This window comes from Schistocerca cancellata, chromosome 1, assembly GCF_023864275.1.
Source record: "Schistocerca cancellata isolate TAMUIC-IGC-003103 chromosome 1, iqSchCanc2.1, whole genome shotgun sequence".
Classification (NCBI taxonomy): Eukaryota; Metazoa; Arthropoda; class Insecta; order Orthoptera; family Acrididae; genus Schistocerca; species Schistocerca cancellata.
Genome location: NC_064626.1, coordinates 188507511 through 188535243, shown reverse-complemented (window position 1 = coordinate 188535243; position 27733 = coordinate 188507511). Strand labels below are relative to the sequence as shown.

Genomic DNA, 27733 nt, shown 5'->3' with positions numbered 1-27733 from the left:
GACGCCACTTCGACGACTTGCCCGTCGATGATGATGAAATGACGATGAGGGCAACACAAGTCCACACACAGCCCCGAGCGGACGAGGCAAGGAATCGAAACCGAGGTCCAGTGATCGAGAGTCAGCAACGCTAACAAGCTGCTGACCATGTATGATAATGGCGTGCAACGATCCAGTTTTCACATTAATAACTTAATTTGGTCTTACATATGACTGTGTTGTGACTGTTTCCAGGCGACTTAACATGGCAGTGATTAATGCTTTCGCAGTTCACAAGCTTAAAATTTCTGGATATAAATTCTTATATGTAGTAAGATATGCCCATATGGAACTGTTTCTGTTTACTTTTAAATTTCGCTTTTCTAAGTGGTAGGCATGTATATCGTCGGCTAAATGACCAGTTTTAGTAACAGTATGATGGTAGTCGGTTTTAATGAAATGTAGCGACGGTCATTTTTTTCCAGCGTTTTTATTATCCACTTCAGTATTCCTTGTGTTCTGTTGTAAGTGTAAGAAACTTCTGCTGAGGAATTTGTATTGCTTTGCTGATAAAATTCCTGACTCCTTAACTGGGCACAGTACACCACATATTGTAATTAAAAATATTAATAGTGTTACTATGGAACGCTTTTGTTTGGTTAAAATTTCTAACAAAAAATAAATTATTCTAGAATACAATTCCCTATGACATCATTGAATGAAAAGAAGCAAAATTTGATCTCTCAGTAATTTTTTTCTCTCTGAAACTTCCAATGTCACAAGGTAAAAATGTGAGAAGTTAGTTGTGGATGATATTTTCTACTTAACTAGTCATCAAAATGTAAACCACACCACACTCTGCTTGCTTTGAACTGAAAACTCCATGAATTTTGATTTTTCGCATCAGAATATGTAGTTTGGACTCTTCTGTCACACATCTCTTCATGACCCAACAAGTAAAGCACACAATGTTGTTTACAAAGAGTATGTCAAAGCAGAGTTATGTGTATTTAGGTGAGATAACAAATAATATGTACACCAGGTAAGTATACACATTTCTGAGTGTCTACACCGAAGCATACTCGTAATGCATATGTACTGCAGCTTTGTTTTTTAAGTCGTTACAATTTTAACTACTTATAATTTTCATTATTATGTATGTGAATCAGGAAATTTTAATCAGATGTTCATGGTACTATTACATGAAGCACGTAACGAAACGAGTCGTATACTAATGGAGACTTCTTAATAGCTATGGAGTAACATAATTTCTCTGCTTAAAACAGTCGCGTAGCTTTCACGTAACTGAAGTTATTAATATTGTCTTTTCTGTTGCAGTACATGGGTTCATTTCCCGTGTCGGGACAGGACCACGCCAGCCGTGCCGAGTATATGAGATCGCAGTTACTGCGTATGAGGGTAAGTCTATTTCTTGTAATATGCTCGTTAATGACAGGTTTTTCCTTTGTGTCAACGTATTGTGATCCAATTTTGTAGTTCCAGTGGAACTTAAGACATGGTTATGTATAGCTGTGTTGTTAGTAATACGTTCTTGATCCGTTTATCAGACCCAATACGCACCTAGGGGCGAAAATTTTAAGGTTGCTACAATATTATGATATATAAAAATCATGACTGGCTGAGCAGCTATAATCAGTTGTCATTCCAAATGCTTGAGGTGGTCTGTTGCTGTACCGATTGATTAATGCCGTTCTTAATGCTTGAGGATGGTGTTTTGATTGTGGAACTGGTAGTGCGTAATTTAATAAAGTAGAGACATAAAGCTGTTCCACCAAATCATGATTTTTGAAAAAAAATTAAAAGTTTTAAATTGTTGTCTCCTCAAAATAAGATTACATATTATTGTGTACTCTGTTGTGATGTGTGCTGATCATCGTAAAGATTATCTTTTGTACACAGATAGTAGAAATCCGAACATACTTGGTATAGGAATCCTACATTTAGACTGAGTGGAACTGTTAAATAAAATTGTAGATATAGATGGATACAGCTCAGACACCGAAATACGTACCGGTTGCAACAAACTGCTTATCAGAAGTAGACGTAATGCAGTAGAAGTAACGCATTTTACTGGAAGTAACTCACTAGTATTGAAATGTGCGGATGAAACAATTAAAGAACTGTACAAGAAATTGAACTTTGAAATTCAAGCATGCTATCGAACTCTGTAGAACCAGAGCTTCTAAGCGTTGCGTCAGAGACTTAGAGAGAGTCTGGATATGATCGTGGGGATAAATCTCTCTGCGCCATTTATACACGATTTCGCTGTTCGTCCACTTATGCGTTGCAATAGGAAGAAATGAATCTATTTCTACATAGATACTCCGCAAGCCACCGTACGGTGCTGAATCGTGAGCAATGTGATTGTTTCCTTTTAATGCAACAATTAAGTGGACGAATAACAATGTACACGAAGTGGGCTGGCTGGCTGAGTAGGCAGTGCCAAACAATCTTGTTGGAAGATGGTTTGCATATTTCTCGCCGTATATGGACGAGCATCCTGGCATTACGTTCCTGAAATGTGGCGTATGAAACGCCTGAAGAACTGCCCCAACTTCTTCATTTCAGAGTAGCACTTTAACTATTTCTGTAAAATATTCCAGTCCCTGTTTTCCCCTGTTCCCTCTGTCTATAGCTCCCTCTGGTAACATGGAAGTTTGTCGCGTCCAGCGAGTGGTCTAGACGTTCAGTGACATTGGAGACTGGAGAAGGCTTGTCCAGTCAGCTAACGTGGAGATGGCTGACTGGAAATTTGGAAATGTTTTGGAACTCGGTCGCGAAATAATCGAACATAGACAAGACCTGAGTAACTACAACATCTAATCTCACGTCTGAGCAAGAACTGGATTACGACTTACACTACTCCTGACTGCACTACTCCTGGTTGCAACGTCCTATGAAAGGTACGCTGAGTATGAGCGCGAGCAGAGGCAGAGCGAATACTTCAAAGTCCAGGCCCCGGGACTGAGCCACACAGACTTCCCTTCTGGACCGTTGTCTGTTCTGAACTCTCTCTTTGGACACTGCCTTTATACTGTGCGGTAGGCTACATCGCCTCTGCCACGTTGGTGCTTCCGGTCTCCGCCCTCGGGGTATTGTGTGACCATACATGGTGACTGCCAACGCACTACCATACCTTCCGGTTCTCCACGTGAGCTCACGTGATATATCGTGAGCCTACATAACATTTTCGGCCAACGCCCAAACCAATGCCTTTCCTGTAGCGTCTCCTTCGTACTCAGAGTTCTATGTAGAAAACTTATTCGTGCTGGCTGCTGTACTGTTGCCTTTCAGACGCTGCATTTTTTAAATATGCGACAAGTTATTCCCCGTTGGCTTTACACATGTCCTTCTATCACGTGTCTTCTTCCAATCAGCGTTTTTCACTGGTTTTCTCGTCGATTCTGCGCAGGACCTATCTTCAAAGTTCACAAAATTTTTAGCATCCTTCCGCAGTACAACACTTGGAAATGCTTCGAGTCTCTATTTTTTCATATTCCATGTTTCACCTTCTTTCAGTACTGTTTTTCAGGTCCTAGGTACACTTCCAGAAATTTCTACCTTAAATTGAGGCCTGTCTTTGCATTTAGTAGACTTCTTTTTGCTTGGAATGCCTTCTTTACCAGCAACAGTCCACTTGTTATATCCTCTTATATCATTCGTTTCAGATGCAACATTATTTCTTCAGTTCTTCTGCTTCGAGGTTCCTGGTTTTGGTGTTAAATTATCGTTAATCTCGTTTCTGCTACTTATAATTACGTTCGCCTTTCTTTGATTAAGTGTCAGTCCACAGTCTGATATCACTGGAATGTTTGTTCCATTCACCAGGTGTTCCAATTCTTCCTCATTTCCACTGGGGACGGTAGTTATCATGGAATCTTGTGAAGCCTATAAAACCTCCTTGTAGTTGCTATTGTTCACATTGGCCTAAATATGTAGGATTTCAGGTCATATTTGATATCCGATGGAGTGCCAAACTATTATATTAGCCGTTTGTGAACTATGCTGCTGAAAAATGGTGACTATCAGACCTTTCTAATATTTTTTTCATTGTTGTTTGCAGTACATACTTGTCTGCGGTTCATAACGTAGAATCACAATTTTATTACTTAGGTGGTACATCAGCAGAGTCTAAACCTTCTGTACTAAATACAGAACAAATAATGGTTATTACACTCATGGTAACTGAAAACAAAAACATTTTTTTCCGATTAATGAGGGCGAAAAGATGAAGCATAATCAAAGAAAGACGTCGTTGGCCAAACACACCAGTATAATGGCAAATCACCCTTTTGACGAGACTGTTTTAGTTAGAAAAACAGTTTCAACATGGTTAACAAATTATCTTGAGATCCAAAACTAAGGTGCATATCGAAGATGGTGAAAGAGGCTAGCATACAACAATAGCCGGCCGGAGTGACCGAGCGAATCTAGGCGCTACAGTCTGGAACCGCGCGACCGCTACGGTCGCAAGTTCGAATCCTGCCTCGGGCATGGATATATGTGATGTCCTTAGGTTAGTTAGGTTTAAGTAGTTCTGAGTTCTAGGGGACTCATGACCTCAGATGTTAAGTCCCGTAGTGCTCAGAGCGATTTGAACCATACAACAATAAACCACGCGAAATGTACACGCTATGCCTCAAGATAAACTACGTTGCCAGTCAAGTAACGTTTTCGTATGCCAAGGGTCTCACTGAAGTGAAAACTAACTTCCTGATGTTAAAATAAATAAAACAGACTAAAATGTGACATTAATACACATCAAGTGCTACAAAATGAGATTCAAAACCTTTGAAGACCGTCGACATTTTCTAAATCCGTAATGACTGGATGCCAATAGACGTTCTCTTCGAGGAAATTCATAATGTTCGAGCATAATATGTATTCCGAGATACTGCTGCAGATCGACGTTAATAATATGGGCTTGTAAATTAGTGGGTTACTCCTACTGCCTTCCTTGAATATTCTTGTGACCTTTGCAGCTTTCCAGTCTGGGTACGGACCTTTCGTCGAGGGAGCGGTCGTATATGAGTGTTAAGTCTGCAGATGTTACATCAGCATACTCTGAAAGCAACCTTATTAGTATACAGTCTACTCTGAAAGCAACCTAATTAGTGTACAGTCTGGATCGGAAGACTTGCTTTTAATAAGTGATTTAAGTTGCTTCACTACTCCGAGGGTATCTACTTCCAAGTTACCCGTGTTGGTAGCTGTTTATGATTCGGATTCTCGAGTACTTACTTCGTCTTTTTTGGCTAAGGAATTTCGAAGAGCTGTGTTTAGTAACTATGCTTTAGCAGCAATGCCGTCGATAGTATTTCCAGTGCTATGCGCAGAGAAGGCATTTATTGAGTCTTGCACCTAGCACGCTTATTTAGAATATCTTTGGATTTTCTGCCAGGTTTTGAGACAAAGTTTCGTTGTGGAAAATATTACAATCATCTCACATTGAAGTCCGTCCTAAATTTCGAGCTTCTGTAAAAGACCGCCGATCTTGGAGATTTTGCGTCTGTTTGAATTTGGTATGCTTTTTCCGTTGTTTCTGAAATAGTGTTCTGACCCGTTTTGTGTACCGAAGAGGTCAGCTCCGTTTGTTAGTTTATTTGGTATAAATCTCTCAGTTTCTGTCGACAGTATTTCTCTGAATTCAAGCCACATCTGGTCTACACTTGCATTGGCTCTGAGTACTATGGGACTTAACATCTATGGTCACCAGTCCCCTAGAACTTAGAACTACTTAAACCTAACTAACCTAAGGACATCACACAACACCCAGTCATCACGACTACACTTGCATTGTTAGTTTAGAAAGAGTGGAAACTGCCTCTCAGGGGCATCAAGCGAATTATCATCTGAGTTGCTATGAGGTCAAGTACGTTTTCACAACCGCTTACTATTCCAGTGGGCTCACGAACTAACTGCTCGAGATAATTTTCAGAGAATGCGTTTAGCACAATTTCGGACGACGTTTTGTGTATACTTCAGGATTAAAACAATATTTCTCGGCAAAGTATCGAGGATAAATTGAAGTCACCACCAACTATAACTCAATGAGTCGGGAACGTGTTTGAAATTTGACTCAAGTTTTATTTGAACCTTTCAGCAATTGTTTCATCAGAGTTGGGATGTCTCAAAGTCAAATTGCTATGAGCCCTATGGGACTTAACTGCTGAGGTCATCAGTCCCATAGAACTTAGAACTACTTAAACTTAACTAACCCAAGGACATCACACACATCCATTCCCGAGGCAGGATTCGAACCTGCGACCGTAGCGGTCGCGCGATTCCAGACTGTAGCGCCTAGAACCGCTCGGCCACTCCGGCCGGCTGGGATGTCTATAAAAGGATGCAATTATTATTTTATTCCGTTTGTCAAGAACGATCTGTAGCGATACTAACTCACACGAAATATCTGCTTCAGTTTCGCTACGAGATAAACTAATACTAATCGCAACATATACGCCACCACTAACTGCATTTAACATAACCTTTCTAAAAAACAATAGGTCCTTCGTAAAAATTTCGGCTGAACGTATCTCCGGCTTTAGCCAGCGTTCAGTGTATATAACGATTTGAGCATCAGTGCTTTCCATTAGCGCTTGAAGATCTGTTACTTTTACAAAACAGCTACGACAATTTTCGTAACTCGGAAACGACGTAATTTTCGATAAATTTGTCTATTTATGAAATTAAAGAATTTCCCACAAAGTAGTTCTGAGTGACGTTTTCTCGACAGACCAAATATATGGCAAGTAGTGAATGTTGAAGTTAGCGTTATTTTGGGCGCCTCGTTATGCTATGAAGTTCGTTCAAACGACAAAATGGAAGCTCTCATCACTCGTACGATTAAAAGGTATTTCAATGACTTATGAAAATGACATAATAACTATTTGGAATTTGGTACTAACAATTATTATCGTAATATTATATTATTAATTCAATAATTTTAAAGAAATTTGAAACATGTTTCCTTCAAACTTACAGACAGATTAAAACTTTGTGCTGGACCGGGACTCGAACTCGGGTCCTTTGGCCATTCACTGCTATACCTGGCAGAACTGCAGCTATGAGGACAGGTCGTGAGTCGTCCTTGGGTAGCTCAGTTGCACTTGCCCGCGAAAGGCAAAGGTCCCGAGTTCGAGTCTCTGTCCACCACACAGTTTTAATCTGCCAGAAAGATTCATATCAGCGCACACTCCGCTGCAGATTGAAAATATCATGTTTCATTCACTTCGCACGTCATGCTCCACTGCCCTCGTCTTTACTAGATTCGTCTGACAAATGAGAATATATATTGGTATGTTATGGCTACGTAAGATAATAGATGACTAATTTCAGTTTGCACTAGATAATACGTAGATAATCGTTTAATTATTATAATTAAAAGTAATTGTAACAAATTAGAGTTGAAACTGATAAACAGTGTTTCTTAAAATAATTAAGTCATGAGATTTCACAACGGGAAAACTTAAAAGTAATAAAATGAAATACTCTTTATCTTCAACTCTAGCACTTCTCGTTTCAGTTTCCTGCTCCTCCTCTGTTTCCAACACGGCTTCTTCCAAGTCTTACCAATCGAGGTGGCTGACATTCTCGCAGACTGTATCGCAGTTGATGCAGAACTTCAAGCAGTGGAGCCCTGTTTTTCGGCACCTACAAGAGTAGTCTCGGCAGCCAGTTTTGCATTTGGATGCGACATTGGGCAGCTTTACAGCTCCCTCTAGGACAATGGAAGTCATTCCCTTATGTCTTAACAGATGTTCTATCATCCTGTCTCTTCTCCTTATCAGTGTTTTCCACATATTCCTGTCCTCTCCGATTCTGCGCAGAACCCCATCATTCCTCACCTTATCAGTCGACCTAATTTCAACATTCGTCTATAGCACCACATCTCAAATCCTTCGACACTCCTCTGTTCCGGTTTTCCCACAGTCCATGTTTTACTACTATACACTTCTGTACTACAGACGTACATTCTCAGAAATTTCTTCCTCAAATTAAGGCTGATATTTGATATTATTAGACCTCTCCATTGCTAGTCTGCTTTTGATATCCAACCTTTCTCCGTCCGTCATCGGTTATTTTACTGCCTAGGTAGCAGAATTCCTTAACTTCATCTTTTTCGTGGCAATCAATCCTGATGTTAAGATTCGCACTGTTCTCATTTCTACTGCTTCTCATTACCCTCGTCTTTCTTCAATTTACTCTCAGTCCATACCCTGTACTCATTAGACCATTCCGTTCAGCAGATCATGTTATTCTTCCTCACTTTCACCCAGGATAGCAATGTCATCAGCGAATCGCAACATTGATATCCTTTTACCTTGAATTTTAATTGAATTTTAATTCCTCTCCTGAACCTTTCTTTTATTTCTATCATTGCTTCCAAGATGTACAGATTGAACAGTAGGAGCGAAAGGCTTGTCTTACACACTTTTTAATACGAGCACTTCGTTCTTGGTCGTCCACTCTTATTAGTCCCCCTTGGCTGTTGTACATATTGTATATGATCCGTCTCTCCCTATAGCTACCCCTACTTTTTTCAGAATGTCGAACATCTTGCACCATTTTACAGTGTCGAACGCTTTTTCCAGGTTGACAAATCGTATGAAAGTGTCTTCAGTTATTAACCGCAACGTCAGAACTGCCTCTATAGTACCTTTACTTTTCCTAAAGCCAGACTGATCGTCATCGAGCGCATCCTCAATTTTCTTTTCCATTCTTCTGTATATTATTCTTGTAAGCGACTTGGATGCATGAGCTGTTAAGCTGGTTATTCGGTAATTATCGCATCTGTTAGCTCTTGACATCTTTGGAATTGCTTGGATGATGCTGTTCGGAAAGTCAGATGGTATATCGCCAGACTCACACATTCTACAAACCAACGCGAATAGTCGTTTTGTTGCCACTTCTCCCAATGAGTTTAGACATTCTAATGGAATATAATCTATCGCTTCTGCCTTATTTGATCTTAAGTCCTCCATAGCTCTTTTAAATTCTGATTCTAATACTCAACCCCCTATCACTTCTAAAATGTCTCCTGTTTCTTCTTCTGTCACATCGGACAAATCTTCCTCTTCATAGAGGCTTTCAATGTATTCTTTCCACTTATACACTATCTTCTCTGCATTTAACAGTTAATATTATCACCCTTGTTTTTAATGTCACCGTAGGTTGTGTTGACTTTCCTGTATACTGAGTCTGTCCTTCCGACAATCATTTCTTTTTCGATGTCTTCACATTTTTCCTGCAGCCATTTCGTCTTAGCTTCCTTACACTTCCTACTTATTTCATTTCTCAGCGACTTGTATTTCTGTATTCCTGAGTTTCCGGAACATTTTTGTACTTCCTCCTGTCATCGACGAATTGAAGTACTTATTCTGTTGCCTATGGTTTCTTTGCAGTTAACTTCTTTGTACCTATGTTTCCCTTCGCAACTTCAGTTTGGCCCTTTTTAGACATGTCCATTCCTCTTCAGCTGTACTGCCTATTCTTTATTGCTGCATCTATAGCCTAAGAGAACTTCAACCGTATCTCGTCATTTCTTAGTACTTCGGTATCCCACTTCTTTGAATATTGATTTTTCCTGAGTAAAGTCTTAAGCCTCAGCCTACTCTTCATCACTAGTATGTTGTGATCTGAGTCTATGTCTGCTCCTGGGTACGCATTACAATCCAGTATCTGATTTCGGAATCTCTTGTCTGACAATGATGTAATCTAACTGATATCTTTCAGTATCACCCGGCCTTTTCCAAGTATACCTCCTTCTTTTGTGATTCTTGAACAGAGTATTCAGTACTACTAGCTGAAACTTGTTACAGAACTCAATTAGTCTTTCAATTCTTTCATTCCTTTTCCCAAGCCCATATTCTCCTTTAACCTTTTCTTCTACTCCTTCTCCTAAAACTGCATCCTAGTCCCCTATGATTATTAGGTTTTCATATCCCTTTACATACTGTACTACCCTTTCAATATATTCTCATACATTTCCTCTATCTTCAGCTTGCGACGTTGGCATGTATACCTGAACTATCGTTGTCGATGTTTGTTTGCTGTCGATTCTGATTAGAACAACCCTATCACTGTACTGTTCACAGTAACACACACTCTGCCCTACCTTTCTATTCATAACGAATCCTACTCCCATTATACCATTTTCTGCTGCTGTTGATATTACGCTATACTCATCTGACCAGAAATAGCTGTCTTCTTTCCACTTCACTTAACTGATCCATACTATATCTAGACTGCGCCTTTGCATTTCCCTTTTCTGATATTTTATTTCCCCTACCACGTTCAAACTTCTGACATTACACCCCCCACTCCCTCCACCCCCCACCCCCCGGATCGTGGGACGTTAACCTTTCGTTTTTCATTCAATCCTTTTCTCATGGTAACCTCCCCCTTGGCATTCCTCTCACGGAGATCCGAATTGGGGACTATTCCGGAATCTTTTGCCAGTTATTATGACACTTCTTCAGTTACTGGCAACATGTCCTGTGGATACACATTACGTGTGTTTAATGCAGTGGTTACCATTGCCTTCTGTATCCCCATGCCTTTGATCATAGCTGATTCTTCCAAATATAGGGGCAGTTTCCCACCCCTAGGACAAGAGTGTGCTCTGAATCTCCAACCGCTTCTCCACCCTCGTTGACAAGGCCGTTGGCAAAATGAGGGGTAACTTATGCCGGCCGTCTTCGGCCGCCAACGCAGATTATTAATCAAAATTTAAGCAGCAGTGGGATTCGAACCCGGTATTAAAGACGTTTTTTGTTATGAATAAAAGACGCTACCCCTACTTTTTTTATTTCTATTTTTTTATTTTTAATTTTTTTTATTTTTTTGTTGTTGATCGTTGTGTCTGCTCGGAGCGGACACGGTGCAAATGCAGTGTTTGTATATCTTGTTAAATATTTGCATGTCATGTTCTTCAGTGTAGCGATTCATCTCGCTTTAGCCTGATTGTCTAGAGAAGAAATAGGATAGCTGCCACAGACTGCATGCAAGAACAACATTTCTCTCAAACAGGGTGGCCAGTTCTGTGGGGGAGTAAAACTGCTGTCGTATTTTCCCTCTACCTGGTTTTATTAATAAAATATTACATTATTTATTGAGGCCTGTTAGAATGACGAGAATGTCCACGTAAGCGACTACGGCGGTTGAATATATGTGGGGCCGAAGATAGTGCTGTGTTGATAATCAAGTATCAGGATCTTTCACAGCCTACTTGGAAGCTATGACTGCTTCGGCCAATTTTTCGATTAATATTCGTATCAAGCGGATTAGAGAGGAATTTTACCTGAGTGACACGGGTTGCCAACGTTTCACAGAAAATTATTTCTGCAGAGCTGTGTTCCTGGGACCTTCTCGCTCTCGTTACTGCTGGTGCTCAACTTGTCAGGGTAATTATCAAACAGTACATTAATTTCGTACAGCACTTTGATTAGATAAAGAAAACATAGCTATTACAGATATCTGAAAATCACTGCTATTACAGATATCTGAAAATCACTGCCCATTGTGCCCGCCGGCCGAAGTGGCCGTGCGGTTAAAGGCGCTGCAGTCTGGAACCGCAAGACCACTACGGTCGCAGGTTCGAATCCTACCTCGGGCATGGCTGTTTGTGATGTCCTTAGGTTAGTTAGGTTTAACTAGTTCTAAGTTCTAGGGGACTAATGACCTCAGCAGTTGAGTCCCATAGTGCTCAGAACCATTTGAACCCATTGTGCCGTACTACTCGATGCAGCAGGTATCGCACGCGAGGAGGAGGGAGTCAGTGCCAAATCACATATATTTTATTCCTATACCGCGACAAGCATCAGCTAATAAATACCCCTGTAACGTCGTGACACTACTGAAGTGTGGTAGCAGCACGCGGGATGGGTGATGATGGTGTTTGGTTTGTGGTGCGCTCAACTACGCGGTCATCAGCGCCCGTACAAAGTCCCAGTTTTTAAAACCCAATTTTTTTACACAGTCCAATCGAGCCACTGTCACGAATGATGATGACGATGATGAGGAAGAGGAGGAGGAGGAGGAGGACACACAAACGTCGAGTCCCCGGGAAGCGAAAATCCCCAACAAAGCCGGGAATCGAACCCGGATGCAGGATGGGTGTGGGCAGGGTGGGGGGAAGGGGTAGCATCGTTTCCGAGCTTGAAAAACCCAAAAGATTCCCATATTTCATAAATTATTTCGATTTCCAACCCACTTCCGTCCCAAAATTAATGGCAGAAAAATATTTTCTGGCGCATATAGCTCAGCTGTTTCACAACGTATCTGAGCATTTTATATAATTTTAATGGCGATCAAACAAGTTCCGGAAACAGTTTGTCCTCAGTGATATTACTACTGCTAAAACGTTATTTTGGAAGGATTCATCAATTTCTTTAAATGATGAAAGAGTCCAAGAATTTTTGTCTTTTTGTGGTGCGCATTGAAAAATTTTGTGTTGGCTGTTCGGGTCCGCGCCGTAGATTTTTCGTGAAAACTACGGGATAATATCATAAGAAGCGTTTCAGATTAATGTGTATTTTAATTATTAATATCTTTAATAAAATGGTTAGTCAGAATAGAATAATGGTCACAGAATAGACAATCGGAAGTTTGGACTGTCACTGTCCACTGTATGTCCGAAGGGCTACCTTCGTTATAGCTTTGCCCCATTTTGTTTCATTTCCTTTTCGACGTTGCATTCGGTAGCACCGACCTTTTTAACCCTTTTTGTATTGCTTTCGAATTCATCTTTCCTCTGATTTGCATTTCTTGTAATTCCCAGCTAGTTTACAAATCAGATAAAAATATTTATTTTGTAATTTTCAGTTTAATACAAATTTTCACTTAACACCAGCAAATATTTTTATTGTGTCGTTTTGTGTGTCAGCAGTGCTCACACTCTTCACAATTAAACCCGAACGACTATCCTGGTTAAACGCGTTTCCGCGCTACATCAGTTTATAGTTGTACATAAAGCTAATTCATAAAAACCAAGCGCATGCCTTTACACTGGTTTGATGATGTCACAATAAAAACAAACGATAAACACCTACAGATGACATATATCCGTTTCGGTTTGAACTATTGTTTACGTCTGATTAGTCTTTTAGTTGTTTGCGATTAATATCTGACGTTATTTTGTCGCACAAGAAAGTTCGACCGACGAAAGACTAGACGTTTTCGCGTAGAAACGAAACCGTTAAGGGATAAACCAGACGAATACTAACTTCACCAACCTGTTCACTTCACGTCTGAAGAGTTATGTCCATTAAGAAAGGAAAGCTGTGTCATATTTGACAGGAACTCCTCTATTCAGTCCCAAAGCTGGCCTGATATTCCGTAGCTTTTATATGGTAACTAAGCGACAGTGGCAATTTTCTTCGAACGCCTTCTGGGTGTCTTCTGCCTTTTGGGTCTCTAACAGAGTGAGTAGTGTTTCACAAGTTCGTTGTTTACGGATTCCACGTTGATTCCTACACAGGAGATATTCAGCCACCAGGAAAGTATTATTACGCGAACAGAAAATTTGTTCCAACATTCTGCAACAGACTGGTGTCGGAGATTTATTGTTGTGTGCGCGTGTTCGACGACCTCCGTTGCAAATGGGAATGACCTGCGCATTTTTCCATGTATTTAGAACGCTTTATTGGTCCAGTGACCTGTCGTAGGCAGCTGCTAGTAGCGGAACACGTACTTTTTGTATACTTTGTGTAGAATCGGATTTTTATCTCATGAGGTACGGTAGCCTTTCTTCTGTTGAGCGAATTTAGTTTATTTTCCATCCCACTCTCACTTATTTCACTATCTGGTATTTTCTTGGTCGTACGACGATCGAAAGAAGGAAAAGTAGTATGGCTCTGAGCACTATGCGACTTAATATCTATGGTCATTAGTCCCCTAGAACTTAGAACTACTTAAACCTAACTAACCTAAGGACATCACAAACATCCATGCCCGAGGCAGGATTCGAACCTGCGACCGTAGCGGTCACGCGGTTCCAGAGTGAAGCGCCTAGAACCGCAAGGCCACAGCGGCCGGCGGAAAAGTAGTAAATCTTCCTGAGTGAAAGAATTTTGCAAAACGGAATTTGGTAGATCAGATTTTGCTCTGTCATCATTCGGTTCAATGCCATAATGGTCACTGGTTATATGAATACATGGCTTTACTCCATTTACTGATCACTCCGCTAATTTTCGTTCGGAACTAGTTTGTCTACGAGGCCTTGAGTACGTTTAAATCAGCGATGAAGCTCTCTTTACTTTCGGAGCAACTTTCTAACACGTTTGTCTAACTACGGCTGCTCTTTCCCTTCTGTTATAACTTTGTTTGGAACAAACGTGTCTAAGGCATGTTTTATAGTGTTCTTGAACTTTATCCAGTTGTGCTCAACATTTTCAGTGTCAGACATGAATGTTTGATGCTGACTGCTCAGGTAATCTGAATTTCTTGTCACACTTGCTAAGAATAAATCTCTTTCTACTTCTCTTCACATTCCTTTTGAAAACAGTAACGCCATACGATGACTGTTCCCTACTTTATGATAATTGAGTTCGCAGCTTTTTGCAACCGGGAGATCTAGGATGTTACCCTCACGGGTCGATCCGCTTACAGACTGACGTCAGAGATACAAACCTACTGTGTTGTCCGCGTGTTCCACGAACTTTATTCTAAATTGGCCCGCCACGAATTCCGCACTTGGGCCTTCCTCGTCGTTTCAGAGTAGCACTTGCACCGTGCATCCTCAGTTATCTGCTGGATTCATTCCAATCTCTGACTTCCTATGCATTTTTTGTGCTTTGCAGTGTTCTCTGATACCATGGAGATTATTCCCTGATGCCTTAACACAGGCCCTATAATCCTGAACCTTCTTCTCGTCAGTGTTTTCCATTTGTTCTTTGTCGATTCTGAGGAGGAATTGCTCCCTCATTATCTTATCAGTCAATTTGATTTTCAACGTTCTTCTATGGCACCACAACTGAAACGCTTCGATTGTCTTGTGTATCAGTTTTTCCACAGTCCATGTTTCACTACCCTACAATGCTGTGCTCCAAACATACAGTCTCAGAAATTTATTCCCGAATATGAGGCCTATGTTTGCTACTTGTAGAATTCTCTTGGCCAGGAATGCCATTATTACCAGTGTTACCGAGCGGGGTGGCGCAGTGGTTAGACACTGGACTCGCATTCGGGAGGACGACGGTTCAATCCCGCGTCCGGCCATCCTGATTTAGGTTTTCCGTGATTTCCCTCAATCACTCCAGGCAAATGCCGGGATGGTTCCTCTGAAAGGGCACGGCCGACTTCCTTCCCAATCCTTCCCTAATCCGATGAGACCGATGACCACGCTGTCTGGTCTCCTTCCCCAAAACAACCAACCAACCATTACCAGTGTTATTCGGCTTATATATGTCCTCCTTGCTCCATCTGTCATGGGTTACTTTGCTGCCCACTTAGCAGAATTCCTTAACTTTGCCTACATCGTGACCACTGGTAAAATTTCTTGTTATTATCATTTCTGCTACACTGATTAGCTTTCACTTTTTTCTGTTTACTCTCTGTCTATTTCCTCCACTCATTACACTTTTCATCCAATTCGACAGCTCGAGTGATTATTCTTCACTTTCATTTCGGATTGCGACATCATCAGCGAATCTTTTCACCCTGAATTTTACCCCCACCTTTGAGCCTTTCTTTCATTTCCGTCAATGCTTCTGCGATGTATGAATGGAACCAAAATGACGAAACACTGCATCATTGTCTAATACTCTTTCTACTACTAGCATTTTATTCTTGGTCTTCCAAACCCATCCACTGCTGGTTCTTTTACGAATGGTGTATCACCCGTCTTTCCCTGTAGCTTCCCTATAGTTGAAAAATTTCCTCTAATACCATAAAATTATCAGGAAGTTTAGGTGCAATCTACTGAATTTTTTCCGTGCAATGTTCTGCTTGTGGGGCAGTGGAGACGATAAAAGCATCCGATAATCACGTTTGATCCACCTTTAAGACATATCTTCACTCAAGTTATTACGAATTTGGAATCTGTACCAACCTCACCAGGCAGTATTAACCTCAGCAGATATTACTATACTTTTTACGACTATAAGTACACCTCCTTCACTGCCGTCGAGCCTGTCTTTGCGATGTGCAACACATCCAGAATTTAAAATTACCTTGCTGCTGACATGGGATATTGTAATACTGGGTACAGTTTTAACATTTTCTAACAAGAAAGATAAAGAGACGGAGAACGAACAGGATGGAAAGACGACACTGCATAAATTCCTATGCACATAATTAGTCACTTTTGCTACCATTCGAGCTTAGTGTGGAACAGCGCTCTGTTATAAGAACTGCTCCCCAAATTTTAATACTCACCTGGCCATCTTGTGACGTGTAACTCATTCGGCATTATCTTTCAGCATTTCTCGGCTCCGTCTTCCACCGTTACTCATCTTCGGGCGGCTGGCTTCGGAATTAGCTGGGAGACTCTTTCCGTGCTTCAACCCTCTTCCCCCCTTTCTCTCTCTCTCTCTCTCTCTCTCTCTCTCTCTCTCTCTGCGCTCTTCCTCTCCCTATCCCTCTCATTCTCTTTTATTCACTTATAAATAAGTCTTGAAAAGTTTTTCATTAACTTCTGAGGTACTTTCTTTTCTCCGCGCGGGATGATGAATATCTTTAGTCCAGCCTCCGACTGGCGTCTTCCTTTCCTCCCGAGCTACTTCTTCCCTGATGAGGTTCAAAGACACGGTCAGGGGGAGGGTGGGAGGGCAAAAGGCACAGCGGGCTCCTCGAGCCGTGGATTAGTGTTTCGCTCAGTGCTGCTCGGTGACTTTGTTTCAATTAGGGGCCAGGAATTTAAACGTGCCCGCCGCTGCTCAGCTCCCTCGGACGGGAGCAGCGATACCTTCCTGTCCCGTGGCCAGACACCGGAGCAGTTTTTGTGCCACGTCGCGAGCAAGGCTGAATTTTAATTAGCGGCGTTTTAAGAGCAGCGCCTCGAGAAAGAAACGGCGGCCACCTCCGTCGTAAATCAGAATTTCCGTTTCCTTAACGCGACGTTTACTGGCCGCTCTACGGGAGTGCGAGGCGAGTAATTTTGCGAGAGAGATTCTCAGACACCACCTTGTCTTCAGTCAAGTTATATGCGCCATTAACGAATTTAAACTGTCCATAAAAACGTTTGAGATGAAAGTACTGACATCATGAAATACTGCAAATACCGCGATGTTCCAGCTAATCACAAAATGACTAAAATATGTTAATAGCAAATAAAACGTATAATTTGTAAATAGGCTGTTTAGGTTTTTATATTGGTAACGCCTCGTAGCGCTCTGTATGAAAATCACTGGCTGTGCTGTATGCAGTCTGCGGCTGGTTTGCATTGTTGTTTGCTATTGTAGTGTTGAGCTGTTGGCTGTTAACAGCGCGTAGCGTTGCGCAGTTGGAGGTGAGCCGCCAGCAGTGGTGGATGTGGGGAAGTGAGCTGGCGGATTTTTGAGAGCGGATGATCTGGACGTGTGTTCATCAGAGACAGAACATTTGTAAGAATGGATGTCATGAACTGCCATATATATTATGACTTTTGAACACTATTAAGGTAAATACATTGTTTGTTCTCTATCAAAATCTATCATTTGTTAACTATGCCTATCAGTAGTTAGTGCCTTCAGTAGTCTGAATCTTTTATTTAGCTGGCAGTAGTGGCGCTCGCCGTATTGCAGTAGTTCGAGTAACGAAGATTTTTGTGAGGTAAGTGATTTGTGAAAGGTATAGGTTAATGTTAGTCAGGGCCAGTCTTTTGTAAGGATTATTGAAAGTCAGATTGCGTTGCGCTAAAAAATATTGTGTGTCAGTTTGGTGTTGATTAGAATAGGTAAAGAGCGAAATGTCTGGGTACGTTCAGTTTTGCTCAGCTGTTTGAAAATCAAATAATGTAAGAGATTTATCAGCACAGTAATTCAATAATTTTTCTAAGGGGACGTTTCAAATTGTGTAAGTGAAAATTTCTTATTGCACTTATAACTGTGATTAGGGAGCGTAGAACAAAGGAAACTGGTTCACCTTTATGTTTGGAGCAAACAACGAAGTTTTTATGGTAAAATATCTGAAGGAACACTTTTAAACACTTATAGGATATTGCTGCACGAAAGTGAGTGATGCCTTGTAAAGAGGAAGCAAGAAGGATATATTCAGAGTGCTTGAGTGGAAAGTTTGAGAGCAGCTAATCAATGTGTAGGGCGAGACGAAAACGTTAGGATAGGTCTCAGTGTAAAAAATAAGTTAACATAAACTGAGTAACGGTTGAGAACACAAGCAAAAATTGACCCCTAGAGACTGTTAATCAAATAAAAAAGAGAAATAAAGTAAACTAACAGAGGATTATGGTGCTGGCACACGAAAGTAAAACCACGACAAAATTGTCATATTTAAATAGTGTCTGTGAGATACGATATACATTTACATTTTGATGTTGAAACCATTTAGCTCCTATGTTGATTGACTGCAACGATGTGTAATTAAAACCGTATGACAATCCGAAGTTTGATGAGATTGAAATTTGTTTTATGCTTCTACAGGCATTGTTCTTGTTGTGGTCTTCAGTCCAGAGACTGGTTTGATGCAGCTCTCCATGCTGCTCTATCCTGTGCAACCTCCTTCATCTCCCAGTACCTACTGCAGCCTACATCCTTCTGAATCTGTTGAGTGTATTCATCTCTTGGTCTCCCTCCACGATTCTTACCCTCCACGCTGCCCTCCAGTACTAAATTGCTGATCCCTTGATGCCTCAGAATGTGTCCTACCAAGCGAACCCTTCTTCTTGTCAAGTTGTGCCACAAATTTCCCTTCTCCCAACTTCTATTCAATACCGCCTTATTAGCTATGTGAGCTACCCATCTAATCTTCAGCATTTTTCTGTTGCACCACATTTCGAAAGCTTCTATTCTCTTCTTGTCCAAACTTATTACCGTCCATGTTTCACTTCCATACATGGCTACACTCCATACAAATACTTTCAGAAATGACTTCCTGACGCTTAAATCTATACTTGATGTTAACAAATTTCTCTTCTTCAGAATCGCTTTCCTTGCCATTGGCAGTCTACATTTTATATCCTCTCTACTTCGACTATCACGAGTTATTTTGCTCCCCAAATAGCAAAACTCATTTACTACTTCAAGCGTCTCATTTCTACATGCATATAAGGACTAAATACGAGGGTTGTCCAGAAAGTACGTTCTGATCGGTCGCGAAATGGAAACTGTTGTTTAGCTAGAGAAGGCCGAAATGCACGCGTTAAAACCAAGCAGGCTGGCGTGAGGTCTGAAACAGGATACGTAATGAATGCTATAAAGAAAAGTACGTAGCTTCTGGAATACTTAACTTTAATCCACATTTGTAGAACATTGCTCTTGATGATACAGAAGTATTATAGCAATTGAATACGGCGCCTTGCTAGGTCGTAGCAACTGTAGCTGAAGGCTATGCTAACTATCGTCTCGGCAAATGAGAGCGTAATTCTCAGTGAACCATGGCTAGCAACGTCGGCTGTACAACTGGGGCGAGTGTTAATACGTCTCTCCAGACCTGCCGTGTGGTGGCGCTCGGTCTGCAATTACTGACAGTGGCGACACGCGGGTCCGTCGTATACTAGCGGACCGCGGCCGATTTAAAAGCTACCACCTAGCAAGTGTGGTGTCTGGCGGTGACACCACAGAAACCACAGTGAAAACCAGAAACGTTTTATTTGCAACAATTAAGTACACCTTCTGCCTACTACTCTACATAGTGGCCGCTCCAACTTCGTGTTTTGTCGTAGTGTTGTATCAACTTTCCGATATCCTCGTCATAGAAAGCAGCCGCCTGTGCTTTCGGCCAGTTATTTGCACTGGTCTGCTGCTCGTTGTCTGTGGAAAAATTTTGTCTTCATAGCCAGCGGTTCTTGTGAGCAGAGATGAGACTCAGGGGGAGCCAATTACGGACTATATTGCGGGTGATCAAACATTACTCATCGGAAACGCTACAGAAGGGTCTTCATTGTTCCTCCAGTGTGCGGCCGAGAATTGGCATGAAGAAGGAACTGCCAGACAGTTGTGTTATGTGGGCTGCATGACACAGGCGAAATCTCTAACCAGGCCCTCATACGAGGGACGCTGTTTCCTACTCATCTTTACGTGCTCACTGTTCACACAAAACTGAAACGAGCGACGCGACACGATTGATGGGCATACTAGAGACACTGCCCAACACATCTGTGCAAAGCTTTACCTCATTTTAGAGATAACAAAGTATGGTGTGACTGCGTCACCTTTCTGGGCGTATTAATTCACCATATTCCTGTCAGCCGGATCGGTCATCTTATCATAATATTTCAGCAGTCTGGCCACCGTCTTCAGGCGAGAATGCGAGATGTACCAAACAGCAGTCTCGCCTGATGTTTCCGGTTTCATCAAGAGGTGAGCCTGGTGGTCGATAGGAGGATCCTGTTATAATTCTGTGCCTGGCCAAAACAGTCTCACATTCAGATTCAGTTTCCGTCTTGGTAGGTACATTCTAAGCAAGCAATTACACAACGTTCTCAAGCTTGGACGTGAGATTTACATAGGATGAGGGTCAGGAAGGCATCGGACCACCAACATTGCCTCAATCCATAAATAACAACAGCGACTCCATAGTAGAAATGGGAAAAGGCGAACAAGAAGGAGAAGAAGAAGAAGAAGAAGAAGAAGAAGAAATAGACGATGATGCTACCGATTCTAGACTTTTGTTGAAGTGTTTGGAGTCTTCGTATTATCATGACAACAGACATGAATCACATTCAGAAGTGCGTTGTCAAGATGTGCCACCTTATAACCCTAACAGAAGTGCAAAATAAATATTCGGGGAAATCCTAGGAAAAAATATCTTGCGAGACCCTGTTGAGTAAATTTACAGAATCTGTACTGGAACAGAAATGTGCGAACATTATACTCCAACCGTCCATGGGTATATAGGCTGTAATTTTCCCAACGCTCAGAAAGGAATACGAAAGTAAACATGGTATGACGTAACCTTCCACCATTCACTGTACTGTGGCTTGCTGAGTGTGTATGTATGCAGATACAGACTTGCTTCCTACATACCTGTTGGCTGTCAATCCACTCACGATATCGAGAAGATCCACGAAAATTGTTGTTATATCTAGGCCTTTCCACCGGTCAGGTTTAGCTGCAGAAAGCAGGTGGTTTTATTGGCCGTTTGCCCACTCGTGTCAGTAACACTTCTCCACTAACGGCTGCTTCCTGATGTGGCTAATCCAGAGTTTATTTCCGACAATTGCTTTACGGTGGAACCCTCGCTGGCTGTTATCATTCACAAGGATGACGGGAAGAGTGACCCACCACTTCCACGCTGGACAGCGCCCCATTGCTCTGGGAACTGGTTGTCATGTTCGCATCTGCGAGGTGGATGAGCCCGCCTGGGCCTGTCCCGCAATGGTATCTTCCACGTCCCACCAGATTTAAATGCTCGATTTTTGCTGTATCTTCCTTTGCAGTTTTGGGCGTTTTTTTAGTGTATACAGGAGCGAAGAACAGACGCGGTTCGTGGATGCAGAACTTAGATTTTAATTTATTCTACACCTAATCTTGAATAGTAAAATTAATACATAACTTTGTTTGCTAACAGTAGATCTGAAGGCTGAAATATATACAGATGCAAGGATTTACGTTTTATTCAAATACAAATTATTCTGTAGATGACCAGCCCCGACCGATACGAAAGTTTGTAAATGTATGAAACGGTAAACATGCAAAATGAGGCTCTGTGCGCCGATGTTTGAGCTTAACGTGCACCCGCCGCTGGAGCTCAGGATAGGGGAGGCTTACGTATCACTTGCAGTGACGCATGCGTTCATGGCAGCGCCCTTACGCCGCGGTGGCGGTTGTAGGAAACGCGGCGGCGAGATTGGCATCGCGCGTATTTTGAAGTGCAGCCGATCAAATGGCAGCCGATAGCACACTTTTCTGCTTAGAAAAGAAGCAAAGGGCTAAGATGGCTTTTCACTGCGTGTATCAGAGGCAATAGTAAATATTTTAGAATGTCGTAGGATAGATAAATCTGAATGAAACATTTTATTATTTACAGCCATAATGGCTATGTTTGTGAACCGTGACTGTGTAGGATAATTGTTTATTTGAAGTTTCTGTTACCAGTCAATTTATTTTCTGCTTAATCTAACATAATGCAGCGCGTTTCGAACATGTTTTGTTCATCTTCAGGCGTTTATACATACACTCCTGGAAATTGAAATAAGAACACCGTGAATTCATTGTCCCAGGAAGGGGAAACTTTATTGACACATTCCTGGGGTCAGATACATCACATGATCACACTGACAGAACCACAGGCACATAGACACAGGCAACAGAGCATGCACAATGTCGGCACTAGTACAGTGTATATCCACCTTTCGCAGCAATGCAGGCTGCTATTCTCCCATGGAGACGATCGTAGAGATGCTGGATGTAGTCCAGTGGAACGGCTTGCCATGCCATTTCCACCTGGCGCCTCAGTTGGACCAGCGTTCGTGCTGGACGTGCAGACCGCGTGAGACGACGCTTCATCCAGTCCCAAACATGCTCAATGGGGGACGGATCCGGAGATCTTGCTGGCCAGGGTAGTTGACTTACACCTTCTAGAGCACGTTGGGTGGCATGGGATACATGCGGACGTGCATTGTCCTGTTGGAACAGCAAGTTCCCTTGCCGGTCTAGGAATGGTAGAACGATGGGTTCGATGACGGTTTGGATGTACCGTGCACTATTCAGTGTCCCCTCGACGATCACCAGTGGTGTACGGCCAGTGTAGGAGATCGCTCCCCACACCATGATGCCGGGTGTTGGCCCTGTGTGCCTCGGTCGTATGCAGTCCTGATTGTGGCGCTCACCTGCACGGCGCCAAACACGCATACGACCATCACTGGCACCAAGGCAGAAGCGACTCTCATCGCTGAAGACGACACGTCTCCATTCGTCCCTCCATTCACGCCTGTCGCGACACCACTGGAGGCGGGCTGCACGATGTTGGGGCGTGAGCGGAAGACGGCCTAACGGTGTGCGGGACCGTAGCCCAGCTTCATGGAGACGGTTGCGAATGGTCCTCGCCGATACCCCAGGAGCAACAGTGTCCCTAATTTGCTGGGAAGTGGCGGTGCGGTCCCCTACGGCACTGCGTATGATCCTACGGTCTTGGCGTGCATCCGTGCGTCGCTGCGGTCCGGTCCCAGGTCGACGGGCACGTGCACCTTCCGCCGACCACTGGCGACAACATCGATGTACTGTGGAGACCTCACGCCCCACGTGTTGAGCAGTTCGGCGGTACGTCCACCCGGCCTCCCGCATGTCCACTATACGCCCTCGCTCAAAGTCCGTCAACTGCACATACGGTTCACGTCCACGCTGTCGCGGCATGCTACCAGTGTTAAAGACTGCGATGGAGCTCCGTATGCCACGGCAAACAGGCTGACACTGACGGCGGCGGTGCACAAATGCTGCGCAGCTAGCGCCATTCGACGGCCAACACCGCGGTTCCTGGTGTGTCCGCTGTGCCGTGCGTGTGATCATTGCTTGTACAGCCCTCTCGCAGTGTCCGGAGCAAGTATGGTGGGTCTGACACACCGGTGTCAATGTGTTCTTTTTTCCATTTCCAGGAGTGTACATACATACATAGAGAAATGTTACTTAAAAATAAACAGTCTTAAACTAGATTAATCTAGAACACTTTGTCCATTGTTTTTTACTGTAGCTGCTGGTGCGGCAATTGGGTGGAAGGAGGGGGGCAGTGGATGGCTAGAAATCGAAATCAGTGATGTCTTCTCCTGCTTTCCTTCTTTGTGGTTGACTATGTATATCACAGCAATTTCATAATCTTGCTGCTTCACTCGCATCACTGGTGTAATGGCGGAGCTTTTGATTGACATTAAAATATTGCTTATTTATTTTATATGTGTCCGATTATTGTAGGGTACAGAGATACAGCTGTTAGAATGTAACGTGAAAAAATGCTTTTTGAAGGTGATAAGCAAATGCAAGTGATAAATTAAAGGTTAATTTTCACAGACTACACCTCCGACTTCCATGCACCATTGAAATACCTTGACAATGTCACCCGTAGCTCTTCTGAAGTTGTCTTTTTTTATGAAGGCAGCACCATACATAATCAGTTCGTCCCTTGTATTATTTTTTCTTTTCCAGCCTTTCCCAAAGACAAAAATCTAAACCTGTAAGGTCTGAAGATGTTGTTGGCCAAAGAACGTGACCATTTCTGTCGGTCCATCTTACAGGGAATAAGTTCACATGATGAGTCACTTCACGACTTGAGTTTGGAGGGAGCCGTCGTGCTGGAAGCCAAAAGTTTCTCATGCTGCTGAACCCTTGTTTACAAGGAAGTCTAGATAACAGGACCCTTAAGACGATGAGGGAATACAATAGGTTTAATGCACTGATTGTCTGTCATGCCAAACAAAACATATTTACAGAGATGAGTCCTTGGAAAAGAGTATTCACAAAGTCCGTCGGTTTTTGTCACACCATCGACATCAGTTATGAGTATTACTGATCGTGACGAGTGAAAGTGACTTCATCAGGTAACACTGTCAACGGGATTACATCCCCCTCTTCTACCTCCATTTTCTTCTCGAAGGTGTTGATACATACGTAATTTATAACGGCAGACTCTGTGCATACGTAACGTCCACCATATTCATGAATGTGGAACACAGATAAGTGTGTAAGTTGTGGGTGTGTTTGTTGTATCACTGCGTTCTACCAATTGAATGATGACGTGTACTTCTTGCACACTTTATGGATTTTCACGTTCACATGAAATATATGACTGCTGACCACTGGACTAATCTCACTCTTTTTAGCGAAAACACGAGTAAACATTCTTTAATCTGCTGCTCTATGGTAAGTAAACCATCATCTGTATTGCTTACAAGCAGCACAAAGGACATATCGGCATGCTAAACACTTATAAATAGGCAAGGAACTCTAAAATGATGCAAAGGGGCCAACAAGACGCTATAGTAATCAAAATATACAACTATGTAAAATCAAAGACAGTTTCAGAGGCTTCAGGTTCAAAATAAACCGTGCGGGGTAGACGCACCGTCTGGGCAACACCTTCTGATACACAGGCCTCACGGCGGAACTATGACGTCATCAGCGCTAGGCTAATACCTTCTGCCGCTGCAAGACAGCCTGTGCGCTAGAGCCGATGAACGTGTATTTCTTTCGTCAAACCATAACAAATTCACTGATCGTTAAATTTGCCCTTTACAGAGAAATTGTGCCGTCCTTGTATGATATCGCGCGCAGTGTGGCACACTGATTGCAACACAATGTGATCTCCTTCTGTTGTGTTTAAAATCGTATGAAAAATTTGACTTACTTGTTAAGAAAAACGTCGCTACAGAAACCTAGATCCATTAGTCAGTAAATGACACTAACGGAGATACTTCGTGACAGTTAACAGACAGGATGACGAAATTATTGTAGTGATCATAAGTTTATTACTGGGACAAAAATGTAATTCACTGCGGCATGAATGGCTCATCAATGATCGCATAAATATTGGAGATATTGTCACAGTGAAAAGTTTAATTACAAACGCTCATTTAACCAATGCAAAAGCGTGAAATAAGACTCATTTGTGGTGTAAATTCAAGAACATATTGTATAAATCTACACTGCTTCTCAGTATATTTATTCCTTGATGCAATTTGTTGCAAACAATATGTCTCTGCTTCCAACCAATAGCTCAATACGTAGTACCAATACTAGGAATAAGGACAATCTACATAAAGACCTAAAATCACTTACCTTGGTCCAATATTCAGGACTACACATTTTCAATAAATTACCAGCAACCATTAAAAACTTGATTTAAGATAAAGCACAGGTTGAAAAGCTTCTTGGTAGGTAACTTCTTTTGTACTCTACAGATGATTTTTTTTAACAGGGACTGTTAGAACAGCTGAAGTAAAAATGTCTGTTAGATTTAAGCTGTGACAGCACTTGGCCACAACAGTCAAGATTAGGTAATTTGTGTATGATATATTTAATAAAAGTGTATAATTGTGTTTCGTTCTGACTGTGTACATTCTGTAGATAATAGTAGTTTCAGTTTACTGTAAAGTATCTGAATATCTTGAAAATCTACTGGCAAAATGATTAGGGAAGTGAGTATTATATTAAAGTGTCATATTTTTTTATGTTATATCTTCTGACATGTCCCACACCCATGAGACTCATATCATTTTTGAGTCTACAGTACAAAAACTGAATCTACTCTAACCTTTAGCCCACAAAGCAAAATCAGGGATTTTGTAAGTTTGACACCTTTGTCTGTCTCTCTCATCAAAACTCTCAAATATGTAACTGAATATTGTTGATAATGATATGACATCAATTGAAATAGAATATAGGTCTAATTTTATGCACATTCATTTTAAGCAATTCAGCTACACACATCAAGTAGAGAAAAGTAGGAATTAGAAGAGAATGACAAATGTAAATCTTTGTTAACCTGTCAGAAAATTTGTTCTAAACTATTTTACAGTTGACAGTTTTCTCTTTTTCATTTTACTGCCAATATGGCTGTCATTAATTTTTTTAACATAATTATTGAGAAATATATTACATGCTACATTTACTACAGACTGAAGAATTTTGTCATGAGTGTGATCTACCCGACTACAAGAAAACTCCCTTAGGAAAAAGTCTTCCCTTTTAATTACATCAACAGCTAATCTTATAACTAGATTTCTCTGGGATATACATCTTATGAAGGAGAGCTCATGTTCTCCAGACACCAAGTTTTTAACTGTCAAATAAGTGAAAATAACAGCATTAATGACCTCATTATTAAGGCAATACAATCCAGATCTATAAACCTTTCTTATAAGTTCATAGCTTTCATCACTTTCTATTACTGATAATGTTCTATCAAGCACTAAATATGTTTTACATGTTTCACACCTCAGCTTCTTAAGAACAGCTCTGGCACAGTATCCTGACAAGTATGTGAAAACAGGCAAGTATTCCTGAACAGATTGAACTTATTCTTCACTGAAATCCATTATGCTCTCAAAGTTTGATGGTGGTGGTAAGGTAATATCATCTACACAATCACTTTCAAAAGAATCTAAATCTATGCCAACTTCACCAAGAGCAGAGGATGAAATTTTCAAGGAAAGCAGAGTCTGAATTCTTAGCTTGGATTCAATTTCAAATACCTGTCTCAAAGATACCAAATACTGAGATCCTGCCATTGTTCGATATTTTCCAAATCTTGCTTCTAGAGCATCTGTCTGAACCTTACCTGGCAAAAGATATTCAGCTCCTCAGTGCAATACTTGGTCAGTTCTTGAAGGGCATGAGTGGTATGTGATATGGCCAAATGTGTATCACTGGATAATCGAAATGTATTATGAGAAATATGTTTCTGTAGTGTTGGCAGAAGAGCCAACACAGTGTTGCTAGAGGAGGTCGAAATGCACGCTATAAGCTCACGCAGGATGGCGTGAGGTCTGGAACAGTTAAAGGAGTAGAGTATAGTAAATAAAGTACGTAGTTGCTTGAATACTTAACTTTAATCCATAATTGTAGAACATCGCTCTTGATGATACATAATTTGAATCTCAATATAAACGGGTAATGGCGCCTTGCTAGGTCGTAGCAAATGGCGTAGC

The 27733-nt window shown here is 41.7% G+C and overlaps 1 protein-coding gene across 1 annotated transcript in view; it reads left to right on the top strand.

Annotated features, from left to right (window-relative positions):
- Positions 1 to 27733, top strand: part of LOC126162381 (EGFR adapter protein-like) — a 1239193-nt gene that overhangs the window by 804514 nt on the left and 406946 nt on the right. Inside the window, exon 4 of the mRNA XM_049918894.1 lies at positions 1318 to 1398. Coding sequence (XP_049774851.1) covers positions 1321 to 1398 — 78 coding nt within the window. The 5' untranslated portion in view covers positions 1318 to 1320. The remainder of the gene's footprint in view (positions 1 to 1317; positions 1399 to 27733) is intronic.